Source organism: Physeter macrocephalus, chromosome 4, assembly GCF_002837175.3.
Source record: "Physeter macrocephalus isolate SW-GA chromosome 4, ASM283717v5, whole genome shotgun sequence".
Taxonomy (NCBI): Eukaryota; Metazoa; Chordata; class Mammalia; order Artiodactyla; family Physeteridae; genus Physeter; species Physeter macrocephalus.
In genome coordinates, this window is record NC_041217.1 from 25,373,159 (window position 1) to 25,389,889 (window position 16,731).

At 46.8% G+C, this 16,731-nt stretch overlaps 1 protein-coding gene across 1 annotated transcript in view; it reads left to right on the forward strand.

Annotated features, from left to right (window-relative positions):
- Positions 1-16,731, forward strand: part of LOC102984258 (kinesin-like protein KIF28P) — an 85,135-nt gene that overhangs the window by 41,736 nt on the left and 26,668 nt on the right. The window contains 8 exon segments of the mRNA XM_028488120.2: positions 1,987-2,098; positions 3,595-3,680; positions 5,647-5,756; positions 8,160-8,266; positions 9,728-9,818; positions 11,454-11,508; positions 13,065-13,188; positions 14,231-14,388. Of these exon segments, the coding sequence (XP_028343921.1) occupies positions 1,987-2,098; positions 3,595-3,680; positions 5,647-5,756; positions 8,160-8,266; positions 9,728-9,818; positions 11,454-11,508; positions 13,065-13,188; positions 14,231-14,388 (843 nt within the window).

A 16,731-nucleotide genomic window follows, 5' to 3' on the forward strand; every position in this document is an offset into this window, starting at 1 on the left:
CAGAAAACTCCCTCATACCTCCTCCTAATTTTTAATCCTAACAAAAGAAATTGACCTTTGTTATCAAAGATTAGTTTTACCTAACTGTATTGGTTTTCATAAAAATGAGATCACGTATATCAGGTCATTGTCTTTTTTAAAAAATTAATTTATTTATTTTTGGCTGCCTTGGGTCTTTGTTGCTGCGCGTGTGGGGCTCTCTCTAGTTTCGGCAAGCAGGGGCTACTCTTTCTTGTGGTGCGTGGGCTTCTCATTTCAATGGTTTCCCTTGTTGCAGAGCACAGGCTCTAGGCATGCAGTCTTCAGTAGTTGTGGCGCACAGGCTTGGTTGCTCTGCGGCATGTGGGATCTTCCTGGACCAGGGCTCGAACCCATGTCCTCTGCCTTGGTAGGCGGATTCTTAACCACTGAGCCACCAGGGGAGCCCAGGTCATTGTCTTTTACATCTGGCTTCATTCACTAAGGATTGTGTCTATGAGACTAATCCATGCTGTTTCACTTAGCAATTATTGTTTTTCATTACTATGCAGTATTCCATTGTAGGAATATACCACTATTTATCCATTCTCCTCTTATATGGGCATTGAGTTTGTTTCCAGGTTTTGACTATTATGAATAAAGTTGCTATCAACGTTCTTGTACATGTACTTTGGGGAAAATAATTACTCATTCTTCTTAAGTACATACCCAGGAGTAGAGTTTGCTTTTAGATTCAACATTATTAACAATATCTATCCATGTTATGTGTGGCTCTGGTTAATTTATTTTCTGTTCTTTTACTAAATGTTCTGTCTATGAGATTCATCTATGTTGTTACAGTAGCAGTTGTTACTTCTTTTTCATTATTGTGTAGTATTCCATTGTGGGAATATGCCACAATTTATTCCTTCATTCTCATGTTAATTGGCATTTTGGTTGTTTCCAGGTTTTTGTTTGGTTTTTGCTATTACAGACGGTACTACCATGAACATTCTTGTACAAATCACTGGGTATCAATATTTCAAAGTTTTTTTGGTATGGGCAAAGAATTGAAATTTGGGGGTTTTATATATAAGGTGTGTGAATACCTTATTTTTCAAGATGGTGACAAATTGTTCTCCAAAGTGGTTGGACCAATTTACATTCCCAGCAGCAATGTATAACATATCCCATTGATCCACATCTTTTCTAAGGCTTGGTGTTGTCAAATTTCTTGATATTTACCAATTAAGTGGATATAAACATATTTTACTATGGTCTTGATAAAGTTGGTTACTAACAAGCTTGAGCATCATTTGATTTGCTTATTAGCAATATGTTTCCTCTCAAAATACCTGGTCTTAAGTTTTTCTGATTATTCTATTGAGTTATTGTCTTTTTGATTGATCTGCAGACATTTTAAACTATTTTTATTACTCTTTTCTCAGGTATATGTATTGTAAATATCTTCTCCCAGTTAGTAGCTTGACTTTTCACTTTTTAAAGGTATCTATTGATGAGCAGAAGTTATTGTTTATGTTTTGCATTTTTACTCTGATGCTGTAGTCCTATGGGGTCCTAATGCCATGGATCTTCCTAAGGCAGTATGAGAGAAAGGCAAGAAAAGGACTTAAACCCACTCCCCATTCCTATCTTCACCCTGCTAGCCTGCCACCCTCTTCCTCAGATCACAACCCTTCCCTATACATAAATTTACAATAGCCTGCAGGCTCTGGGTTTTCCTCCAAAGGTTTAGTGTGTTAGTGCCTCAGATCTGGGCTTCCCTCTCTGTTATGGTTTCTCCAGTGCTGACCTTGGAGATGGAACCAGCAGCCTCTGCTGCTGGCTTAACTTCAGCATCTTTGTACAGAAGGTGTCTCAACTATTGGATATTCCTTAGAGTCATGTCTCTGGTATATGAGGTCAACAAGGGGATTTGAGGAGTGTTTCTGACTTATCCACAGGGAAGCAGATTTCTTCTTGATACATGTAAAAAATTTTGTTGTTTTATATTTTCTTTTGATTCAGTGCTCTGGCTGATGCAGCCAAGGGGAAGAAAGTCTTACACATTCCCTACAGAGACTCTGTTCTGACCAAACTGCTCCAGTCAGCTCTGGGTGGGAACAGCAGAACCACTTTGGTAAAGTGATTTTCTTACCACATTTTAGACTGTTTAGACTCACGTAGCTGTCATTATTGCTGTTGTTATTATTATTATTAAAGTTATTCTCTGTGGACCACTAAACACAGCACTCTGCATTGATATAGCACGTTCTGATCTATGATCTCATGACTCCTGGAGCTCTTTCCATGGCGATGTTCAAATAAAGTTTCTATATTGCTAATTTTGATTTTTTAATTTACTCTTTTCTGGTTCTCTACAGAAATATATATTACTTTTATTATCAGGAAGAAACTAATACAGTTTTAACACTAACAATGTCATGTTATTATAAATCAGCAGTCATTCCATGGCAAGACTGAAAATCAATTTTTGACTGTTTTAGACACAGGGCAGGTGTTTAACCTGGAGAGTAGACAAATCGTGTCATCTCAGCAAAAGACTCCAGACTCTATTATTGAAAGTTTGCCAACTGGTACCGTGTACAGTGTGTTAAGTCAGGGCACTCCGCTCTCAAGCTTCAGATTAGGGAAGGAACAGAGCTGGGCAAGCTCTGCTTCCAGCCTCGTACTGGCCTCCAGTCTGCTGTCCTGATTAGGAGAGAAACACTTGCTGCTGGATCTGTCTTTATCACTTATTCTTGCCTAACTCTTTTCAAACATTTTATTTAAAGTTTTTCTGGTTGTCAGTACCTGTGGGCCTCACTGGGCCATCTCCTAAGAGCCTGGACTAAAAGAAGGCCCATAAGACTCCTCTGAATGTTAAACATCCAAGCTCTTGAGTCTCCATGGCCCCAATCCCAGTTTCAGCATACTTACTGCGAGACCTCCTTTTCCTCCTTCCCAAAGTGAAGATAACAGTATCGCTTTGGAAAGGCTGCTGTGGTGATTAAATGAGATGATACAATGAACAAGCTTTAAAAGCTGCAAAGCTGGACAAAGATAAAGCATTACTCACCAGGCCCTTATGCTCTGAATCTTGACCTCCAGGACCATAAGTTACAAGCTCCCACCCGGGTAATCCCGCTCCCACCCGGGTATTCCCACTCCCCCCTGTTCACCCTCAGTGACCCTGCGCACCTCCAGCTCATCAAAAAGTTTGTTTTCTCATTTGAATTCTAGAACAATTAAGCCGAAGTCAATAGCCAGACTTGAAACCATACAAGTGGCTACTCAGTAATGATTTATTGATTGGTCTCTGCAGTGCCAGTGTCCAATGGTCATTTAAATCCCCGAGGAAATCTGCTGGGGACTCAGTGCTGAGGGACACGCAGAACAGAGGTCAGCTGCACAGGTGCCAAGTCAGGGCTGGTGCAGGTCTCAGCTCTGCCAGTTATTATCTGAGTGACCTTGGCACATTATTCTTCTCTAAGCCTGAGTTTTCTGAGTTGTAAAGTTTGAACAGTACCACAAATTACAAGATGTTCCATGACTGTTAGTTGTGTAATATCGACAACAATAGCTCTAAAGCCTTATATGAAAAACAAAATCTGAAAAGGTTATTTTTTTTTACAGAGAGCAGCCATAAGTCCGGCTGACATCGGCTATGAGGAAACTTTAGATATGCTGAAAGGTACGTTTATGAATACTTATTATCCACAGTGGTTCTAGGTTCTAAATCTGGCAAATTCTTCTAGTACCCTTATACTTGATGGGTTGGCGTCTTGGGAAGGGGTCCAGAAGAAGGAAGAACAAAAGGATTTGTGAGAGAAGAGTGAGAGAAAATAAAACAAATAAAAGGAGGTCGAACTGGGGGCTCAGGACCCTCCTGAGCCTGTCATTTTGTCACTCCAGCCCTGGATGGGGTAGGAGCCGTGGGCTCAAACCCATGGGAGGAAGCACTGATCCCATTCCTGGTGTGGTTACTTATCTGTCCCCCTGCATTTTCCTGCCACATAGCATGACCATTCACAGATTCCCCTTCTGTCGTAGGGGACACATGTAGAGCATAGTGACAGGCAGGGAATTTTTGTGCTAATAATAAAGATGAGCACGTCAGAGGCACTCCCAAAGTTGGGAACCAGCCCCCGGCTCTGCAGCTTTCCCTGAGCTGCTTCTCATTTCTCCAGGTCCCACACAGCAGGTCACAGGCATCTCCTCCCTGTGCGGGTAGAGCGGGGCTCTCACTACTGGTTCCCTCCCTTCGGACTGGCCAGGGAAACAAGCCCACTCGATTAGCCCCTGCAGGACGCTGTGGAAGAGCCAAGTTCCTGCTTTTCAAGGCACATAGGAGCCTGCTCTTCCTGACCCGTCTAGGGAGGTGAGGGTCTGGGGAGAGGGAGCCTCTAACCAGGGGTAGAAACCGCATGCCGCCACCACCCCTGCATCGTATTCATGTGGCAGATTTGAGAATCCACCTCTGCAGTGTTCCCATCAGCTCCATTCAGGAGCTTGGAATTCTTAGCCTGTGTTCCAGGCAGCTGCAGCTGGCATGTGAAATGGACTTGGTTCCTATTCTAGTAGGTACGGACCTGTGTGTCAGAATCTGGCCCTGCCTGCCATGGGACCTGAACCTCGCTGGCCCTTGGTGACCTCACATGCTGAAGGAGGTGATACCTCCCTCTCTGGGTGGGGTGAAGACCACCTGAGATTGTTCATGAACCATTTCTGGCTAAGTTCTGCTTGGGATGGGGCCGAAGCTCAAAAATGGTAGTTGCTATGATGTCCCCAAGTAATTGCCTGTCCTTCTGGTCTTCCCTTGGCCTCTTCTCAGGGAGGGGCCCTTGCATTTTAGTCACAAACACTTGCATTCTCATTCTGCGCTGCGTGGTCTCAATATCATCTTACTCCAGTAGACATTTTCTTCCAGCATCTGTACCACTCAGATCTTGAATTTTGTCTTTAGTAATATTTAGAATGTTCATTTTCTCTCTGCTTATCAGATGTAAATCTGTTGCTAGCACTTTTTACGTGAGACACTGTGTGATGCAGAGGAAGGAGAAAATGGTCGCCAGGGGCCCTGGGCTCCAGGCCCAGATCTGCTGTGGACTGTGCGACTGTGGGCTTGCCTTGGAAACCCTCTTCCTCAGTGAAAGGCATAAGGTTGCCAGATTTAGCAAATAAAAATATAAGCCGCCCAGTTAAATTTGAATTTCAGATACAGAGCAAGTCATGTTTTAGCATAAGTACACCCCATGCAGCACTAGCTGGGAGTGAACTAGGTAATCTCTCAGCCCACTGCTGGCCTGGAGCACATGGCAGAGAGTCACTGGGAACCTCCAGGGTTTGTGGTCCTATAGCCGCAGCAGCCGCAGTGACTGAAGAGAGTTTTTCATTAACCAAGTCAGCCCAGCTGGGGGAGTGTGTTCAGGGACCAGAACACGTGGCGGGCAGGCTCTAGGCCTCGGTTGAGCTGCTTCTGTTTCTTTGAACCGTGGATATCTCTGAGTCCCTTCTGGTCTTCATGGTTTACTGGAACCTTACATGGTGGAGTTTCGAATCACTTGGGCATGAAAGGCTGCCACTTTGACCTTCTGAGACCAGAGCCCAGTTTCCAGCCAGTGATCTGGTGGTACTGCTCCAACTGCAAAAGGTCCAGGGCCTGGTTGTGTGTCCACCTTTGCACAGGGCTAAGAAGATCTGGAACAAAGCCGTGGTCAACACCTCGACCCTGATGAGAGAGTCCAGAGCAGAGAACAACAAACTGCTGCTTGGATGTGGAAACTCCAGAATGGCAGGTAAACCGAGTCAGGAGTCAGCGCGGGTCCAAGCCAGCAGCCAGGAGGCTGGGAGCGGGAGGGAGGAAGGGAGGGGCCGTGGCCAGGCCCAGGCCTGGGGGCCAACCCCTGGGTAGAGTCTTAGGGGAGCCCTAGGGCAGGTTGGGGCAGCCCTGGGCCTTTGTCCAGGACATTTTGGCCTGAATGTAGATTCACAGCAGTTATAAGAAATAATGGCCTTGTCCTTTTTAAATGGTCATTTTAGTCTCTTTTTTTTTTTTAATTGCCATTTTTATTTTGAGGTTATTCTTTCCACCGGGACTACTTTTTCCTTACCAGATTTGGACGGTGGCCATAGGGCATTTATTCGGCTGATGGCCTCATGCAGTTAAGTGATGTTTGAAGCTATGAAGCACTAGCCCCAGCACCCTCTTCTAAGACTCTGCTCAGCCCTGGCTGCACGTTAGAGTCACCTGGTGACTGTGCGCCACCTGGACCGATTAATCCATCCCGGGGGCAGCAGTGGTTCTTAAAGTGCCCACCTTAAGGTGGCCCACTGTGCAGTTATTGAGGACCACTGCTTTGAGTGAAGGCCTGAGATTTCAGCATGGCAGCATGAGGTGTGTGTAATTTTATGCCCATGAACAATTTAGAATGGTATGGATGGAAAGGGCAAAATATACAACTGTTGAAGTAGAATTGGTAAAAGCGTTCAGCATCAAAACAGCCAGGCCAGAAGGTCTGAAAGCCCTGCGCTCAGTGCTCTTAGAGGAGTGTGCCCTACTGTCACCGTCCGGCCCTTGGTAGCCGTTCCCCTCGCCCGGCCGGGCTCCCTCGTGCCACACGGGCTCTCTGTCTGGCGGTGACAACACTTTCCAACCACAACCCGCTCCCGCATGCACACACCTGGCTGCCCCCATGGATGTTCCGCTCCAGGGCAGGTTGGCGCCACCTGGCATATCTCTGGGTTCCCAAGTCCTGACTCACTAAGGCTTCAGCCTCAACAAAGCACTTCCTAAATTAGAGGCTGTGCCCACGTCTGGTCCAGGCATGACTCTGCTCTGTCACAAATCTCCGTATGTCTGAAATCCGGACATGTGGATGTTGACCTAAATATAGCATCTAATTCCCATTATTCATAAGCACAGACACGGAACACATGAAAAACAAGGTAAGATAAATCTTTGATTCTTCCTGAATCCCCTGACTTTACAGGAATACCCTGAAATGCTCTCACATGCCCACATGATTAAAAAAACAGATTGTTGAGCCTCAGTGCTCCTCCTACAAAGGACCTCCTTGCTCTAGTTTCCTATGAATTAGTAGGTGATCCTAGTCTTTTTTCTTTAAATTATTGAAGTATAGTTCATTTACCATGTTGTGTTAGTTTCTTTTTTAAAATTAATTAATTTATTTATTTTGGGGTCTTCGTTGCTGCACGCAGGCTTTCTCTAGTTGCTGCGAGCAGGGGCTACTCTTTGTTGCGGTGCGCTGGACTCCTCACTGTGGTGGCTTCTCTTGTTGCGGAGCACGGGCTCCAGGCGCGTGGGCTCAGTAGTTGTGACTCGCGGGCTCAGTAGTTGTGGCTCACGGGCTCTAGAGCGCAGGCTCAGTAGTTGTGGCGCACGGGCTTAGTTGCTCCGCAGCGTGTGGGATCTTCCCGGACCAGGGCTCGAACCCGTGTCCCCTACATTGGCAGGTGGATTCTTAACCACTGCGCCACCAGGGAAGCCCTGTGTTAGTTTCAAATATACAGCAAAGTGATTCAATTATACACCTACACATACATATATATATTTATTTTTCAGATTCTTTTCCCATATAGGTTATTACAAGACATTGAGTAGAGTTCCCTGTGCTGTGCAGTAGGTCCCTGTTGTTTATCTATTTTATATATAGTAGTGTGTATATGTTCATCCCAAACTCCTAGTTTATCCCCCTCCCACCTCCCAGCTATCCCCTTTTGTAACCATAAGTTTGTTTTCTATGTCTGTGAGTCTGTTTCTGTTTTGTAAATAAGCTCATTTGTGCCATTTTGTTAGATTCCACATATAAGTGATACTGTATGGTATTTCTCTTTCTCTGACTTACTTCACTTAGTATGATAATCTCTAGGTCCATCCATGTTGCTGCAAATGGCATGATTTCATTCTTTTTTTTTGGCTAAACTTCCGTTGTATATATGTACCACATGTTCTTTATCCATTCATCTGCGGATGGACACTTAGGTTGCTTCCACGTCTTGACTATTGTGAATAGTGCTGCTGTGAAGATCCTAGTCTTTATAGAACTTGCCAAGTGCAGTTCTATTTCCCACTCCTGCTGAGAGTGCCATGTTTTGACTGAGACCTTCTGTGCCTCACCTTTGACACTGCAGACCTTAAAATTGGCCTTAAGTTGCTTAAAGTATCTCCCTCCTTCCAGAGCTGCCAGCCTGTTGGCTCAGGTCTCCCACTGATCAGATGAGCTGGGTGCACCAGCTGGAGCAGGCCCGGAGCGAATGGCGGCAGCACTACGTGGCCATGGCCCAGGTGAGCTCACCACCTCCACCTGCCGAGGCTGACAACCTGGCGGTGGGGTGGGTGGCCTTGCCCCTTACCCAGACCATGCGCCAATGCCTGGGTTGATGCCACGTGGATAATCGGGGTGAGGTGTGTTATGTATAATATGTGAATGTGACATGTTATATGTGACATATGACTTAATTAAATTATTGGCAGAGTTGGGGAGAGAATGACAGGGCATGAAAGGGAAGGAAGCAAAGAGACCATGAGGCTGAGGATAGAATTCAAGGCTGTGGATACTTAGAATTTGGGGAGGATCTGAGGAATATGATTGTCTTCTGGGGTCCATGAGTTGTGACCCTGAACCACGTATCTGGCATTCACTGCCAATTCCAGATCATAAATGGGCTGGGGTGTGAACTTTGTACCTGGGCCAGGGAGATGCCCTCTCTGCCTCCCATGACCTTCCTCCCCAAAGCCACAAGGCTCTGAACAAACTCCAAAGTCATGGGCCAGCCCTGGAGGACTTTAGAAGTGGTGGGAGGGGTCCAGTCCAGATTCCAAAGGGCTCATGACGCCAGAATAGATGTGAGCTTCAGATGGAAGGAGTGGAGTCGTGTGGAGGTCTGTGGCAGCAGGGGGTCAGGTTAAGTTAGGGTCCAAGAACTCTAGAGGCGTGGATGTAATATGGCTACGCCCAGCAGCCAGAAGGGCCAAGAAAGTAACATTCTGTGTAAGGGGTACCTGGGTTTGTGACTCTTGGCTGCAGGGGTCAAGTAGGATCCAGAGTGAAGAAGCTAGGACTCTGTTCTGTATGGACAGTTAGAACCAAAAGGACTCTCATCTTCTTTACTCTTTATGAGAACTTCAGGATTTAAAAGCTTTCCTTGTGCCTGCATAATTTATTCCAGTTCTGTTTGACTATCAAACCTCTATAACCGCAATACCAATCAATACCTGTATTAAAAAATGAAGTGCATTTTGGTAACGAAGAGAGGGCGATGCAATAGGCCCCATTTTGCTATCAACACCTGATGGGTGATGAGCTCGCCAAAGGACTTGGGGGAATGAGATGTAGGGCAGATGGTTTAGTGGAACCTGGGAAGAATTACCCAGGTGGGGCACCAGAATGGGGCCTCCTGAGAGCTGGGGATGCCGGGGGCCTGAAGAAATGGCAGGGGTAGAACCCAAAGTGCAGGGAACCATGCGAGAGCAGCTGGGAATGGTGAACAGAGTCGGAAACCGGCTGTGCTTTGCAACAGTCCTGAGGGGATGAATGTAGGCCCCCCGACCGCTGACCTGCCAGGATCGCACCCGCTCTGTCAGCGAAGCCCCTGGTCACACTTTCCTCCTCTGGGTTTGCTTTATGGGGTGAGTTGACGGGATGCACAGACAAACAGCTCTGAGGAGCAGTGGATAGGAAGGAACACTGCTGTCCGTGCTGTGCTGCCCTGTCTGGTGAGGAAGCCCTCTCTGTTTCTCCTCCAGGAGCAGCAGATGATGAAGACCTTCCCGCACCTTCTCAACGTCAATGAAGACCCGCAGCTCACGGGGGTTCTCAAGCACTTCATTGAAGCTGGTACTCACTCCTCTAGACCTGCCCTCATCCTGCTTATGCTTCTTGCCCCTTTTTTCTTTTTGATTTTTTTCTTTTCTTTTTTTTTTTTTTTTTTTTTGCGGTACGCGGGCCTCTCACCGCTGTGGCCTCTCCCGTTGCAGAGCACAGGCTCCGGACGCGCAGGCTCAGCGGCCATGGCTCACGGGCCCAGCCGCTCTGCGGCATGTGGGATCTTCCCGGACCGGGGCACGAACCCGTGTCCCCTGCATTGGCAGGCGGACTCTCAACCACTGTGCCACCAGGGAAGCCCTTGCCTATTTTTTATTAAGCACGAACCCGTGTCCCCTGCATCGGCAGGCGGACTCTCAACCACTGCGCCACCAGAGAAGCCCTTGATTTTTTTTGTGGTAAAATACACATAACAGAAAATTCACCATGTTAACCGTCTTTGAGCGTACAGTTCATTGGCATTAAGTGCCTTTGCATTGTGGTGCAACCCTCACCTGCACTCATCTCCAGATTGATGCTGTCTTCCCGAACTGAAACTCTGTCCCCTTTATGCAATAATTCCTCATTAGCCCCTCCCCCAGACCCTAGTAACCACCATTCTACTTCCTGTCTCTATGAATTTGACTATTCCAGGTACTTTGTATAAGTGCAGTCTTAACAGTATTTGTCCTTTTGTGTCTGGCTTACTTCACTTAGCATAATGTCTTCCAGGCTCATCCATGTTGAAGCCTGTGTCAGGATTTCCTCCCTTTTTAAGGCTGAACAATATTCTATTGTATGTGTGTACCATATTTTGTTGATCCATTCATCCACTGGAAAATGGCACCAGTATTTAGTCCCATCTGGCTTTCCCACCCTAGCCCTGTGCACACTCAGGACAGGAGAGGCTCATGCAGGACGGCAGTGGGGGCTGAATGAGGAGGCAGCCCCAGGAGGCTGGCGTGCTGCTCCCAGCACTGTCCTTGGGCTCAGTCACTGGACAGAAAAAGAGCTTCACAGACCAGGGCCTTCCCTGTGGCCAGGCTTCTGTGGGTCTCCTACGGCCCAGATGCAACAATTTCCTCCTCCAGAATTCCCATGAAGAAGGTAGAACTTTAAAAAAGTTAGGAAATTGAGACATTGGGGTTGGCATATACTCACTACTATATATAAAATAGATAACTAATAAGAACCTGCTGTATAGCACAGGGAACTCTATGCAATACTCTGTAATGATCTATATAGGAAAAGAATCTAAAAAAGAGTGGATATACTTATATGTATAACTGATTCGCTTTGCTGTACACCTGAAACTAACACAACATTGTAAATCAACTACACTCCAATAAAAATGAATAAAAATTCATTTAAAATAACAATAATAAATCCATTAAATGTTAACATAAATGACACGTTCTTAAATAAAAAACATTTTCCTAAACAAACAAACAAAAAGTTAGGAACATCACAAAAAAGGTAGAAAGTAGACCAGTTATCCCCAAGGCAAGGTGATGTCCATGTACCATCATGATTGAAAATTGCAGTGAAAAAATCCCTTCACATGATCTAATTGGAGAGGAAATGGCACTTCCCAAACATCAAACATGTTAACTTACTAATGTCAAATCCTGAAAAAATTTGAAAACAACTTACCTTAATTCTTTTCAGGTTAATGTGATGCTGGTCAGGCAGCTTCAAACGCCATCACTCTTCAAGGTTTGGGGTAAGTTGACGTGACCCAGCACCTCTGTCCAGCATTAGAGAATTGTGACCACTGCATCCAGAGGAGACTCTCAGAATTCATCTAGTCGTCGTCAGGCCAGGCCACAGACCCTGCCGGACAACCAAGGACAAGATATGACCAGACCTTCCTCGGGACCCCCTCTAATGCTTATGGAAGATCACCTTCAGAGGGTTTTCTTCTGTCACCGAAATCCCTTGTGCTGCGCTCACTTTGTTTCCATGGCTCTGAGCTTTGGAGAAGGGGAATCATTCTCCACAAATGGACATGAGTAGATGGGGCAGGAAGTGAAGAGAGTTAGGAGGACAGGCCCCCTACGGGTGGCCTATGCCTTTTGTGGTCCCACAACCAAGAGCAAAACATCCTCGGTTCACTGTGCTCAGAGCCCTCCCCAACCGGACTAAGGCAAAGCCCAGACTCTGAGCTGATCCCCTCCCTGAGGACCCCTCAGGATCCTTGCAGGAGCCCCTGTGGAACCCCAAGGCGGGTTCGTAAACTCACAGTGGGGCCCTACCTCCGTGGCCTCTCTCCTGGGGAGTCTGCTGCTCCAGGGTTTCTTTCCCTCTTCCAGGACCACTGTGTCCTGACTGCCCACAGATTTCCAGCCAATAGGCTCAAGCAGCCCCTACAAAGAGGGACCTTACTGACCAGTCCCCCCGACATACCTCAGCCCTCCTGAGCCCGCCTGGGGCGATTGTGTGTGTTTGTGTGTTTGTGTGTGTGCTGGTGGCTGGGAGGCGGGTGGAGAGGTGAGGCGGGGGACCGGTGGGCACTACCTCATCCTGACCGCTGGCCTCCAGGCCCTTTTCCCTGATTCTTCCTGGGGACCCCCTCATCTCCCTTTCCAGACCACTTCCTGCGGTGACCCTAGTCTAACACACAGGTCTGGAAAGGCTGAGCTCCAGATGAGCTGAGGGTCAAACCTTCCCACAGGACCCCTGAGCCCCAGGCAAACAAGGGCTCTGGGTGGTGGTTGTGTGTCTCGACTTCCCGAACATTCCATGACAGCCAAGGAGTCCAGGAACATTCTAGAACAGCCAGGAAGCCAGTCATTCAGGGCACAGAGATGGCATCTGTTGGGCGGCCAATCTGACACCTCTGATACTGACCCCAAATCCTGTAACATCTCAAGTCTGGATTTGTATAGATAAAGACCAAGAACCAGACCTAAACTTCTCAGCAATATGTGGCCACTTTATTAAGTCACCTTTCCAAGTGTCTCTTCTGAAACACCTTTCTTTCCATTTCCCCTCCTCTCAATCCTACCGGCCTGTGCATCCCTGAGGGCGCTAGTACTGGGGTGGGGGAGGGGCGGGGTTCTACTAAGAAATGATTGCTTTGTTGTCTCCCCGCTGGAGGGCAGGGTCCCTTGCACCCACCTCTCCTTCTCCACCCACTGAACCAGCACACAGGAGCCCCACAGGGCTTCCTTGGCAGCTGTAGGGCTTACCTGATTGTGCAAATGAGAAAGAACGATCTAAACTGTTCACTAAAATTGTAATTTATTTGGTCTCTTAGACACAGTCTTATCCTTTTAGAATTTCAGATAAACACGCTTCCTTCACAAATTCGGATGGTAAAGTGATGGTGACTCCACACGGCAAATGCAAGGTCATCGTTAACGGGGTGCCCATCACGACCAAGACGAAGCTGCAGCATTTGGTAAACTCTCCTGCAGAGCCACAGGGTTTCCTAAGTTTGTCCGAGAGAGCTGGAGGGAGGTGGGCAGGGCTGGGAGCTAACGCGCTCGTGTCCCTCTGCTACCGTGTCACAGTGATGACAAGGTCACAGCTGTGGGCTCAGGAGACCTGAGATTAACTCCCCGTGTGTCCTGGGGAAGTCACTTCACCTCCTTGGACCTCGCCTATAAAGCAGAGAGGGGTGAACTAGGTGATTGCCAAAATCCTTCCAGCTCTAACCCCCGTATGACATTTCAGAGTTCTAAAACCTGCCATGGAGAAGGGACTGCCAGCCCCTTGCCAAAATCGGGCTCTCCCCATCTCCTGCCGCCACCCCGGCCCGAGTCCCAGCAGCACAGGGGCTCCAGGCCCCTCTCCAGTCCGTTTTCCACCTGTAGCCACAGAGAGCCTTTTAGACAAGCACACTGGAGCAGGCCACCCCTTTCTCAGAAATCCTTCGATGACCTCCCTTTTAGGACACCCGAGGGAGCCGGCCCATCTCCTGCCTCTCTGGCCTCACTGCTCTGCCTGGGCTTCCCTCGGTCACACGACCCCTTGGATGCTCAAAACGTGCCAGGCTCCGGTGGGCAGCGGCCTTCTCAGCCTCGCCGAAACTCAACACACTTGAAGTGTCACCTTAAATAGTGCACCTTCCAAGAGGTCTTCTCTAATCCCCAGTGTAAATAAGGCCCCATACACTCCGCGGAAGGCCTGCCCTTTTCCTCCCAGCATCCCGCATGGGCTGGGCTGTGATTACATCGCTGTGATTACATCGTTAGTTCATCAAGTCCCAGAGGGGAGGGATGGGTCTGCCCCGTCCCCACCGACTCTCAGCGCCTGATGGAGAGTGTGGAATAAAGGAAGGAGTCAGTGAAAGCACGAAAAAGCAAGAGGCCCCCTCTTTCCTCCTCGTTTATGGGTCTCTTCCCTGTTTGGGGGAGTCACAGGGTCTCAGGATTTACACAGAGGAGCAGGCTGACCTCACCTCCTCTGGCCTCCCTCTGAGCCCACTCTCTCCTCCCTAGGACCGAATTATTTTGGGATCCAACAGCGCCTACCTCTACATCGGGTTTCCTTCAGAGCGAGGCAGTGAGGACTTGAGCAGATTTGATTATGACTTTTTCCAGCTGGAGAGAGCAGCTTCGGAGGGAGTGAGTGTGGACAAGCTCGGTGAGCAGCCTGGGCCTGACTGCTGGCATTTTCCATGGGTGGATGTGAAAGCAGCTGCTTTCACTGTGTGCTCTTCTGCTTTCCTTAAGAAAATAATCTTTTATTGTGTCAAAATACAATGTTTAGAAAGTTAAGGTATGATTTTCATACAGAGTGAGCACACGTCGAAGCACACGTGTGTATATATATATGTACACACACATATATATATTTTTTCCTGAACCATTTCAGAGTAAGTTGCAGACATGATGCTCCTTTATCCTTAAATACTACATTGTATACTTCCTAAGGAAAAGAACATTATTCTCTTGCAAAACTACAGTGTAATTATCAATATCAGAAAATTAAGATCAATATAATACTATTATTTAATCTATGAATTTTGCTCATATTGGTTCAATAATGTCCTTTATAAAAAAAAAAATTTGGATCCAGGGTCCAATCCAGGACCCCGTTTAGTTGTCATGTATCTTTGGTCTCTTTAAATCTGGAACAATTCACCAGGTCTGTTTTTGTCTTTCATGACCTTGACATTTTTGAAGAGTAAAGGCCAATCATTTTGTATAATGTTCCTTTGTTTGGGTTTTTATGATGTTTCCTCCTGATGGGATTGGGGTGATACATTTTTGGCAGGAATGCCAGCAAAGTGATGTAGCCTCTGTGCCTCACATCAGAAGGCACATGGTGTCAGGTTGTCCATTTTTTGTGATCACTTGGTTAAGGGGGTGTCTGCCAGGTTTCTCCGCAGTAAAATGACTATTCCTATCTTTTTAATTAATAAATATTTTATGGGGAAAGACTTTGATATGTAGGTATCCTATACCTCATCACACTTTCATCCACTAATTGTTTTTTTTTTTTTTTTTTTTTTTTTTTTGCGGTACGCGGGCCTCTCGCATGTGGGATCTTCCCGGACCGGGGCACGAACCAGTGTCCCCTGCATCGGCAGGCGGACTCTCAACCACTGCGCCACCAGGGAAGCCCCACAGGGTTTATTTTTATCTTTCTCTTGGTGGGCAAACATATTATGTTTGCCCATTTTCTCCATCTGTCCTCTGAATTCCATCCCTCTCACCTTCTCAAGCATTTGTCTCTGAAGAGCCCCCTCCTCTCACCCTCCTGCATCACTAAATGCTCTCCATGGGTCATTCTATCACATGCAAACATGCTCCACTATCTTCCACCATAAAAACAAAGCCCTACTTAGACCCACATCTCCCTCGAGCTACTGCCATATTTCTTTTTGTTCCCTTTTATAGAAAACTAGGAAGTTGTTTCCATTTTCTCATCTCCAGTCTGGCTTTTGTCCCACTCGTGCCTTGACCCTGATCCCTCTGCGTTCCAGATCTAGCAGGCACTTGTCTGCACACATCTTACCGAGGTCTCAGCAACATCTTATGCGGTTGAGCCCTCTCTCCTTTTTGAAATATTTTACTCTTGGAACCGTATGTTCTCCTGGTTTTCTTCTAGGCCACTTCTTTCACATCCCCTTTCCTGGCTCCTCCTCATCTAACCCATCTTGAAATTCGGAGAGCCCCAGAGCTTGGACCTTGGGACTCTTCTCTAGATGGATGCTTTCCCCACTCTGCTCTCATCATTCTCAGTGGCTCTAAGTGCCATCTGTGCTGACAACCCTCAGCTCCTCTGTCTTCTTGCTGTCCCTTGATCTCTCTTTTTTTTTTAATTAAAAAAATTTTTTTAAACATCTTTATTGGAGTATAACTGTTTTACAATGGTGTGTTAGTTTCTGCTTTACAACAAAGTGAATCAGTTATACATATACATATGTTCCCATATCTCTTCCCTCTTGTGTCATCCTCCCTCCCACCCTCCCTATCCCACCCCTCTAGGTGGTCACAAAGCACAGAGGTGATCTCCCTGTGCTATGCGGCAGCTTCCCACTAGCTATCTAATTTACATTTGGTAGTGCATATATGTCCCTGCCACTCTCTCACTTCGTCACAGCTTACCCTTCCCCCTCCCCATGTCCTCAAGTCCATGCTCTAGTAGGTCTGTGTTTTATTCCCGTCCTACCACTAATCTCTTCATGACATTTTTTTTTCTTAGATTCCATATATATGTGTTAGCATACAGTATTTGTTTTTCTCCTTCTGACTTACTTCACTCTGTATGACAGACTCCAGGTCTATCCACCTCATTACAAATAACTCAGTTTCATTTCTTTTTATGGCTGAGTAATATTCCATTGTATATATGTGCCACATCTTCTTTATCCATTCATCTGTTGATGGACACTTAGGTTGCTTCCATGTCCTGCCTATTGTAAATAGAGCTGCAATGAACAGTTTGGTACATGACTCTTTTTGAATTATGGTTTTCTCAGGGTATATGCCCA